General features: G+C 59.0%; 1 protein-coding gene across 1 annotated transcript; it reads left to right on the top strand.

Moving 5' to 3' along the window:
• Positions 1-313: 313 nt before the first annotated feature.
• On the top strand, positions 314-6154 carry DMRTA2 (DMRT like family A2). Its single transcript, XM_074381505.1, has 2 exons — positions 314-2790; positions 3971-6154. Exons 1-2 carry the CDS (start codon positions 2232-2234, stop codon positions 5020-5022), a joined length of 1611 nt encoding a protein of 536 aa, XP_074237606.1. The 5' UTR covers positions 314-2231; the 3' UTR covers positions 5023-6154.
• The last annotated feature ends 3881 nt before the right edge of the window (positions 6155-10035 follow it).

Below are 10035 nucleotides of genomic sequence, written 5' to 3'. Positions count from 1 at the left end.
CGGACACGGTAATTAGGAGCAATTCACACGCTCTCGGGCGCACGGAAACTACATGTCACGAAATTTTCAACGCTTCTCCTCGCCCACTTTTTTCCACTCCTTCCCTGGCGCGCCCCCTCCCCTCCCGGAGGCACACAGTGGAGCTTTTGGAGTTTCGAATCTTTCGGACACTGTAGAATGCGGGGCTCCCCGGGCGCGGGCCCGGCCAATCAGAGCGCCGTCTGCCTCCCCTGGCCAATGGCAGGCGCCACATTGTTGTCCAATTCTGTCTAATGGAGCCCTAAGGAGCAACAATAGAGCGGGCGAGCTGCTCATTGAGAGTCTGGCAGCGCCGGGCAACTGGGCCCCGGCTGCGCGCAGCGTCCCGCGCGCACCGCGAGGGGACGCGGCACGACGAGAGTCCGGTCACGGGTTCCAACCAGGCGGCCGGCAGACAGGCCTCCGACCCGGATTTCTGAAGAGAGGGTTGGACTGCGCTGCGTTCTGAGGGGTCCGGAAGTTCGGACATGGTGACTGAAGGAGGGTGACGTGGTCAGATCAGGGACCTGGGGCAAGGAGAAGAGGCCAAGAACGCCAGCGTCGCCAGTGGAGCCGGGAGGCGTGCGCAGCGCCGGCGGAGGAGGAGGATCCCGCAGCCCGAGGCAGGTAGTTGAGGGCCTCAGGGAGAGCCCCGGGTGCGACCTGGTCTGCGGCCCCAGTGGAGGAGGCCCAGGCCCCGTGGGCCTTAGGGACGGCGCGGCCCGAGGGTTCTGGGGAAGGAGGCTCCTAGACAGGAGGTCTGGGACTCTCGGACGGAAACACGAAGACTCTGTCCCGGGCTCTGGAGGGGACGGGGAAAGCGGGAAGCAGAGGAGACAGCGGCAGAAGCGGTGAGCTGGGCCTGCTTGGGCCTTGCGGGGCTGCGGCGCGAGTGGGACTCCGGTGTCCGTTTGTGGCCAGTTCAGACGGCGACTCCCCTGGCTCGGTGAGGCCTACTGGGCCATCCGCGTCCTAGGACACCAACTCTGAAATCAGAACGGAGGAGCCTGCGCTTGAGCGGGGTCCCCAGGGGCCCCAAGGCGGGGAGGGCGTGTCTGACGACTCTGTCCCTAAACCCGGAGGGGAGGGTAAGCGAGGGCAGTGTGAGGTGGTCTTCGAGAAAGATGCCCTTCCCGAATTGTGTAACTTTTCTCAGGATACGTCTTCTGCCCCGACTACTTCTCCAGACTGCGAGGCTAAAAAATCGCACCCCAGGTTTTACCCAATCCCCTCCCCCAGGCTTTGCCTGTGGGTTTTTTTTCTTACACATTCCCCGTCTCCCGGGTGCGGCCCCTGGATCCCGGACACCCAGATCAGCTGCTCTTCGCTGTTTTCCTTGCCCATGAAGCTCATCTTTGGGCTGCGTTTGCCTATACGGAAAGTTTCTTTGGCTGAATTTTTCTCTTTAATACTTCCCAGTCCTAAACTAAATCCAGGTACATTTTCTCTCCCTCTCTCTGGAGGCCCGCACGGTGGAACTTTTTGGAGCTTACATTTTTATGGGTCACAGAGCCACTGGGCCTAACTTTGCCGGAGTTGTTTCCTCGCTCCCACTCTACTTCCTAGAGCTATTCTTTCTGCTCCTGGTTTTTCTCTCTAACGCTTCTGCCCCAACCTGCATTAAAAACAAGCAAACAGAAAGAAACGAAACTCTGGCCCAGCCAGCTCAGCTCTGCAGCTCCGCCTCTCTCTCCTTCTCTTCACCCTTCCACCGAACTGACCGTTTTGCTCCCGGTTTTCCTGTTTTGCCCTTGGCATCGTCCTAACTTCTGGGCCAAAACTGTCGCTCTAATCCCAGTCCCGTCAAACTAACATTTCTCTAGCCCGTCTCACCCCAATTAGGCTAAGCTTTAGGGAATCATCTCTCCTTTTTCAAATGCTCATTACATCCATCCGAATCAGTGACTTTCACACTTTACATGTCTCTTTTTTTTTTCCCCAGCGGAATCACTGATTCAGACAAAATCTAACCCCCAGCGTGTAAATCAGGTCTAAGAGCAGCCGTGGAGGGTCTAGGGTGGAGGCGCTCCGGCTCTGGAGGAGGTTCCGACTGCTCCTCCTCCCAGCAATTCGGGCCCCGCGAGTCCAGCCTCTGCTGTTCAAACTTTCCTCTCCAACTTGGGGTCCTCAAGGCTGCGCTTCAGCCTAGCGCGCGGTGTGCTCCTCACCGGGGTTTCTCCCCTCTCCCACCTTCTTTCCCGTCAGGTCTTGTCATGGAGCTGCGCTCGGAGCTGCCCAGCGTGCCCGGCGCGGCGACGGCGGCGGCGGCTACAGCTACGGGGCCGCCTGTGGCGTCGGTGGCGTCTGTGGCGGCGGCCGCGGCAGCCGCCGCATCACTACCGGTGAGCGTGGCAGGAGGCTTGCTGCGGGGGCCGCCGCTGTTGCTGCGGGCAGCCGAGAAGTACCCGCGGACCCCCAAGTGCGCGCGCTGCCGCAACCATGGCGTGGTGTCGGCACTCAAGGGCCACAAACGCTACTGTCGCTGGAAGGACTGCCTGTGCGCCAAGTGCACGCTCATCGCGGAGCGCCAGCGTGTCATGGCGGCGCAGGTGGCGCTGCGCAGGCAGCAGGCGCAGGAAGAGAACGAGGCGCGCGAGCTGCAGCTGCTCTACGGCACTGCCGAGGGGCTGGCGCTGGCCGCCGCCAACGGCATCATCCCCCCGAGGCCCGCCTACGAGGTCTTCGGTTCAGTGTGCACCGCCGACGGCGGGGGACCTGGAGCGGGAGCGCCCGCGGGGACCGGAGGCGGAGCCGCGGGCGCAGGGGGCTCAGGTGAGAGCGCGGCCAGGCCGCAGGATCGCAGCTCTGGGGAACGCGGCCCAGGAACTTTTCTCTGTTCAGAAAGAGTAGAACCCCGGTGTCCAGTCGCCTGGACTAACTTCTAGGGTTCACCGCTTGCCCAGCGTCGGGTATGGGGCGTGGGTACAGAAACTCTTTTCTTCTGCTTCTGAAGCATTTGCACTTCACCCCTTTTTCCCGCCGTTACCCAAACTCAGGCAAGCCCCTGCTTCCTTGATTTGTCTTCTCCCCAGGTGGAAACCTGCGCATCTTATCTTCCTTCGCTCTGCGCTTCTCCACAGGCCCTTTCCCTGGGCTACTTCCCAACTCTGTTAAGAAATCCGACTCCCTTTAACCGAACCCCACCCCATTGCTTTCCCTAGATATTAAGAAACCCTCGTTTCTTTTCCCCATGTAATTCCCCTTCTCGCGTTCCTAACGCCCTCTGGACAGCCGCTTCCTTCGCCCTCCCTCCTTCTAGCTTCTTCCGCACCTCCCCGGTTTCTCTGGGTCTGCTTTCCTTTGCCTTTTCCTCTTCTATGCCTAGCCCCACCCTCTTTTTCTGGACCCCCGTGGCTTTTTCTGGGGAGGGAGGAAATTAGGCTACGACCATTGAGGGGAAGGAGGGATCAGCTCTAGGCTTGGGAGAGAAGAACTTCTTAGGTCTCAATTTTGGAAAGAGTGGATTAGAAATAGGGGTCCTACTTCTGCCTGTAGAGAAGCTTAGGACCTCCTAGATAACTAAGGCCCCTTCCCTTACAGGCTGCGCTGCCCAGGGCAGGCTTCTTCTATACAGTGGGCTCTTCAGATTACAGCGTCACTTCTTCAGGTCACTTCTCCAGGGCAGCGCAGGACTGGAAAGGAAGTTAAGGGTGGAGGTGTTGGGGCACAGATGTGGGGAGAGCAGGCCTGAACATCGACTTTACAGGGCCCGGGTGGTTGGGGATTCTGGGTACAGAAAGAGAGGAAGCCCTGGGGTCAAGGAAAGAGAGACAGGGCTGTAGGGGCTCAGAGCCAAAGGAATGCTGGAGCAAAAAGGAAGAGGGGGCACTGGAGCCTAGTGAATAAGGGCTGTGGGGCTGAGGGAGAGGAAACTAAGATCCAAAGGGCTGAGGTGCTGTGAGTGCGGTCCTCTAGCTAACCGCTCCTCACGACACGTTTTCTCCCCTCCCAGAGGCCAAGTTGCAGAAGTTTGATCTGTTTCCCAAGACGCTGCTTCAGGCAGGCCGCCCAGGAAGCCCGCAGCCGCCGCCGGTGAAGCCCTTATCACCCGATGGCGCAGACTCGGGGCCCGGAACGTCGTCCCCGGAGGTGCGGCCCGGCTCAGGCTCGGAGAACGGCGATGGCGAATCCTTTTCTGGTTCGCCCCTAGCTCGGGCCTCCAAAGAGGCAGGTGGCAGCTGCCCAGGCAGCGCTGGCCCTGGCGGCGGCGAGGACGACAGCCCGGGCTCCGCTAGCCCTCTGGGCTCTGAATCCGGTTCAGAGGCCGACAAAGAAGAGGGTGAGGCCGCGCCGGCGCCCGGGCTGGGCGGAGGCCCGGGTCCACGGCAGCGGACGCCGCTGGACATCTTGACCCGCGTATTCCCAGGCCACCGGCGAGGCGTCCTGGAGCTGGTGTTGCAGGGCTGCGGCGGCGACGTGGTGCAGGCCATCGAGCAGGTGCTGAACCACCACCGCGGGGGCCTGGCGGCCGGCCTGGGCCCTGCGGTGCCCCCAGATAAGGCCGCTGTGGGTGCCGCAGCAGCTGCAGACGACGCGTGGCCGGGCCGTGTCGACGCAGCCGCCGCCGGAGGGCCCGGGCTGCCTGCGCCGCTGCAGGCCGGGCCCGCCGCACCGCCGCACCACAGACCCTTGCTGGCGAGCGCCATGGCGCCTGGAGCGCTGGGCTCGTTGAGCAGCCGCTCGGCCTTCTCGCCGCTGCAGCCCAACGCCAGTCACTTCGGTGCCGACGCAGGCGCCTACCCGCTGGGCGCGCCGCTCGGCCTCAGCCCGCTGCGCCTGGCCTACTCGGCGGCAGCGGCGCACAGCCGCGGTCTGGCCTTCATGGCGCCCTACTCGACCGCTGGCCTGGTGCCCACGCTCGGCTTCCGCCCGCCCATGGACTACGCCTTCAGCGATCTCATGCGCGACCGCTCGGCCGCCGCTGCGGCAGCTGTGCACAAGGAGCCGACCTACGGCGGCGGCCTGTACGGGCCTATGGTCAACGGCGCTCCGGAGAAGCAGTAGGGCTAGGGGCCTGGTAGCCAGCCGGCCGGTCCCCAAACAGGAACCCCAGTCCTGTCCCCGCGAGCCGCCTACCCTCTTCGCCCAGCGCGGCCTCTGCGCCCTGGCTGGGGTCCTCTCACTCCAAGGTGGTTTTGGGGTTTTGTTTTGGAGGTGGGTGGGGGAGGCTGAGCAAAAGGGGAGCAACTACAGACAGGTGCAGGTGTTCTCGGAGGGGGTGCGCGGCCTGGGTCCTCATCTTCCACCCAAAGAGGCTTGACCTCTCTTCAAGCCTCCGCAGCCCCCTTTCCAAAAGGCCGGGAATTCAGGAGAATTAAGAGGCTGCGACAGCAGCGCAGGGTCCTGCGGCTCCTTAGCTGTGCGCATCCGGCTCTCAGTGGATGGCAGGATAATCTGAGAGTCTTTTCTGTGTCTCCCCAGCCCCTACTTTAAAAAAATTTAAATGTTCACTCTAACAAATATAAATTTAGGATGTATAAATCTCTTGGCACTGAGTTGAGTCTTTGGGACACACATATATATCGATACAATTGTAAAAAAAAAAAAAAAAAAAAGGAAATGAGTTCTAAGGTGCACTTTCCTTGTTGCGGTATTTGTCGCTCTCTTTGTTGCTTATGCCGATAAGCATGGGTTTCCTTGGTGCAGTGTGTTTTTATATATGTATAAATCTATATATAATCTATACATATATATATACAAGCCAGTGTATAATGTTATAAAATGGAATTCTAAGTTATTAATTGTAATCTGTAGGTGACCTCGGTATTAACGTAAAAAACATTCAAAAACAAGCAAAAAAAGGACAAAATGGAAAAAAATTAGACTGCGCGCATTGTACTTATCAGGTTTATAGAGTAAATATATTGGAAACTCGGGACGAATCCTGCCCACCTGCCCCTCTTGCCTGCGGCTGGTCTGTCCCTAAGGAGCCGTCAAGGTGAGCGCTGAAGCAGGAACAGAGCGACGTGTGACTGAGCCAGAACCGCCCGCTCGCGGGCCCATCCTCGCCTCCCGGGACTCGCCAAACGCCCTTACTGAAGGGCCGGCAGCGGAAAACGCTGCTGCAGAGCAGCACTTTGTGCTTTCCTTTGCATAGATATGAGCTAGAAATAAATGTTATTTTCTAAGAAAACAATGCGGAATCCCATCCCGCTCCTCGAGAAGTGGAGGGTGGGGAGGCGCGGGGCGGGGGGCGGGGGGCAGTGGGGGAGGTCTTGATTTCCCGCTCAGGCCGCGGTGTTAAGGAGATGCGTGACCGAGGTCCCGCGAGAGCTGCGACCCTCGGGGAGACTGGGAGAGAAAACTTCCTGTGGTACCGGGGAGGACCTGTTCTACCAGAGTGGCGCGGGGCTCACAACTCCCGAAGGATCCGCGACCGCTGAGCAGCTAGAAGCCAGCGTGTACCCCAGCTTGGGCGCGCAGGCTGCTGAGAGGTCGCCTTGCCAGGGCTCTTAGTTTTTAGATCGCGGGCCTGAGCCTTCACAGGGATCTTGCAAGGCTGGGGCCCAGTTCCCGCTCCTTTCTGGGTGCAGATTTGGGCATAGCTCAGGTCGCACACAGTGCGCGCCCCATCTCAGGGTTGGAACCACAGGCAGCGGAGGCGACGGCTGAGCGGAGTGACTGCTGCCATTCTCCTGACAAGGGTTACTGCCTGGGAGTTATTATGGGGTCGTGAGTGTTGGGAGTGGCATGCTGCCTTCCCTGAAGCAGTGTAATACGGAAGAGTGGCCGCGAGGACGCGACTTCGAGCTAGACCTCGTCTCTCACCCTTTTCACCTTCCCTCCTCACGTCGGGCTGAGCAAATTAGCAGCTCCTTGGCCGACCCTCTCCTTCAACCTCCAGCCCCTCCCTCCCGCTCCCCGCAGAGTGACTCCCCCGCTCCAGGAAAAGAGTGACTCCTCCCCTCGGCTGGGTCCGGCGACATCCCAAGGTAAACTTCTGGGGCCGGCTCGAGTTCCGCCAGGCAGTGAAACTTAATAGCAGGACAAGAAAACGGTTTAATAAAGAGGGGCTTTAATGGGGAACTAATTTGATTGAGTTGCCTAATTCCACTTTAATTGGAAAGGGGGTTTGGCTGTCTGGTGATGAAGTACGAGCGCGAAGAGATGAAAGTGGGGGAGAAGGACCCAGAGAAGAAAGATGCCGGCAAGAGCGGTGGACGAAAAGGGGAGTAAAAAGGGGAAAAAAAGAGGGAGAGAGGAGAGAGAAGAGTTAGAAAGAAAAGAGGAAGGCGGGGGATGGGGGGAAGCGTGCGGGAGCTTCTGAGAGTGTAAACTTTCTTGCCCTTGGCCGCCGCGCCCGCTAAAGCCCCTGTGCGCTCCCACTACTCCAGGCCTTCGGAGCCTCCCAGCCTCGCTTCGCAGGGCGGTTCTGGCCGCCTCATCTCCGTCCTCTGCCCCACAGCACCCAAGGTGGAGCTAAGAACGCCCTGGATCTCTTGGTTTCGGGAAGGACCTACCCTGGGTCCCCCGAGGCTCCTCGGTTCCCAGCGGTGCTCTTGCCGACCGGAGAGGGCGGCCTGTGGACCCGCGTTACTCATTCCCAAGAACATCTGGAGCGTCACAGACTTCAAGACCATTATATTAGTTCATCCTCCCAGCAAAGCAGGGTGGATCTCTAGAGAATTGCTTATTACCGGCCACATTTTACAGAGGAGGAAACTGAGGGCCATCTGGTCCAGGGACTTGTCCAACCTTCCGGGACCCTGGATCTCCTCGCCTCTCCACCGCCCCGGAGGGTCTTCTCTCATGATGCGGGGTCTGCTAGCCGAGCGTGGGCGGTTTGCGGAAACTCCCCTTCCGTGAACACAGGAGGCCCAGAGAGAAGCGGCATGCCGGGAGCGCCCAGGCCTCAGCTCCAGGCTGTCAGCACCTTCCGGTAGCGCTCAGGGAGGCTTCGTGAGCGGTGGGCGCTCCGGGAGTAGGGCAGTGGGGCGCCCGAGGTTCTCCCTTACCGGCGCAGAGCGTCTCCACCAACCAGGCCCCGCTGTGGAAGCACAGGTCGGTCAGTCACAGCCCTCGGCGCCTGGGAACGTCCTGCGCCCACTGTGCTTTCCTGCCCCGCTGCCCATTGCACAGGCAGGAACAGGGAGGCTCAGAGACCCGCAATGACTCCCCTGGGGTCGCACACCCAGGCCCCAAGGAGCCAGAATCTGAGCCCCGGACTCTCTGGCCTGCTCTCTGGCCTGGTGTCGGGGGCAGGGGCGGGGGGCGAGTGAGACTGCTTCTGGGAGCTTCCGCAGCCGGCAGAAGAGGACGGCGGGCTGAACCCCGCTGGGATTAGCGCTAGGGAGGAGTGTGGGGTAACCCGGTTGCCGGTGGCGCTCGCACCCTCGAAGGACAGGGCAACGGCGGCGGCAGCGTTACCTCTTTTCCTCTTGAGAGAAAGGGAAGCTGGAGTCCCCTTCCTGACCGCAATTGTCCACGTTTATTCCCGAACGCTTCCTCAAGCAAGCTGGAGCTGACCCGGCCTGGGCACTGGGAGGATGCGAACGCAGGCCGCTGCGGGTAGCCCGGACTGGTAGGGGAGACAGACTTGAAGTAGAAACCGTCGTTTCCCCTTCCGCGCCCCACCCCCCTGCACAGCAGCAGCAGCGACACACTACTGAGCACCTACTGTGTGCCAAGTCGTGTACCAACCATATTCCCCAGCAGAATCCTGCTCAGTGGGCAAGAAAGACCCTAGAGATGGGAGTCCAGGCTCAGTCTCTGGCTAGGGTTGTTCGTTCTCTGATTACTTCAGTCAGCAAATATTTGCAAAGCACTTACTGCATGCCAGGTCCAGTTCTAGGACCCTGGGATACACAAGTGCACACAAGGGAGGTCTGTCCAGGGAAAGGCCACTTCTGCAAGGCACTCTGCCTCAATTAAATAGTGGAAGAGTGGGGTCTGCCTCTCTGGGTGCTGCAAGGAGTAAATGAAATAATATGCACAAGCTCTCAGCTCAATGCTTGCTCACTAGGTGTTCACTATTACAAATCTCAATTTTTTTGGTGTGGAAGCTGTGGTCCCATCCAACAAAGGAGTCAGCAGCTCAGAGGGATCCAGTGACTGGATCAAATGGGGCTTCTGAGCCCTCTAAGTGTCACAGATTATGGGAGACACCCCGCCCAGGGCAAGGGGCCACGCAGACAGATGGGAGAGTGTGATTCTGAAATGCCTCAGAGTCCTGAGGGGGTTGGTGAGGGGCAGCATTGTGATCTGTGGTAGGAAGTTGGGGAGGCAGTCAGGGGTGCCGCTGGACTAGCAGATGGAAAGGAAGGAGGTGCAGACAGTCTGTTGAGGTTGCACAGAGTCTGAGGTTAGATCGCTGAGAACCTTGAGTGCCAGAAAATGGGCCTGGACCTCAGTACTGGGAATTGTTGACAATAAGACCTGGTAAGATTTGCATCTATATTTGCTAGACTATTTAGAAACAGGCCCAACCTCTCTCTCAGGAGCCATGACAAATGGTACAGCCAAAAAGGGATCAGTGGAAAAAGGGAGAGGGAGAGAAGAGGGCCCCTTCAAGAACTGCTAGGAGCCAAACTACCCACTGCTGATGCAGTGTGGGGAGTAAGGGAGGAAGAGGGCTGATTCCCACCTGGAGAAGAGACAAGATTGGAGGGCATTAAAAAAAAGCTTAGTGTTCAGCTTCAGAGTTTGAAGAACTGATAGGTCTTCTCAGCATGGACACCATATGGTAAAAAAGAGTCAGCTGTTACCTTGGGAAGAATGAAGTGGCCCAGCTCCCTGTCCCCCAGAGGACAAAGGACTCCCTCAGTGGAGGCTATGGGCCTGGGAAACTGTTGAGACCCTCTCATCATGTCTCTTGGTGCCAAGAGGATTGGCCTCTTAAAATCATTCTCTTAAAATTTTGCACCCTGTTAAGGTCATTGTTCTGAGGCAGACAGCCTGTCCTTGAGTTAATTGTGACACCAGATCTTAAATGTCAGGGCTCCCCACCTCTACAAGTCCCTTTCAACCTGTCTCTGCCCTCTGCTCCCTGAAGCTGTAGTGTCAGCTGCTTTTCTCCCC

Source organism: Saimiri boliviensis, chromosome 11, assembly GCF_048565385.1.
Source record: "Saimiri boliviensis isolate mSaiBol1 chromosome 11, mSaiBol1.pri, whole genome shotgun sequence".
Lineage (NCBI taxonomy): Eukaryota > Metazoa > Chordata > Mammalia > Primates > Cebidae > Saimiri > Saimiri boliviensis.
This window is presented reverse-complemented; position numbering and strand designations above follow the sequence as displayed.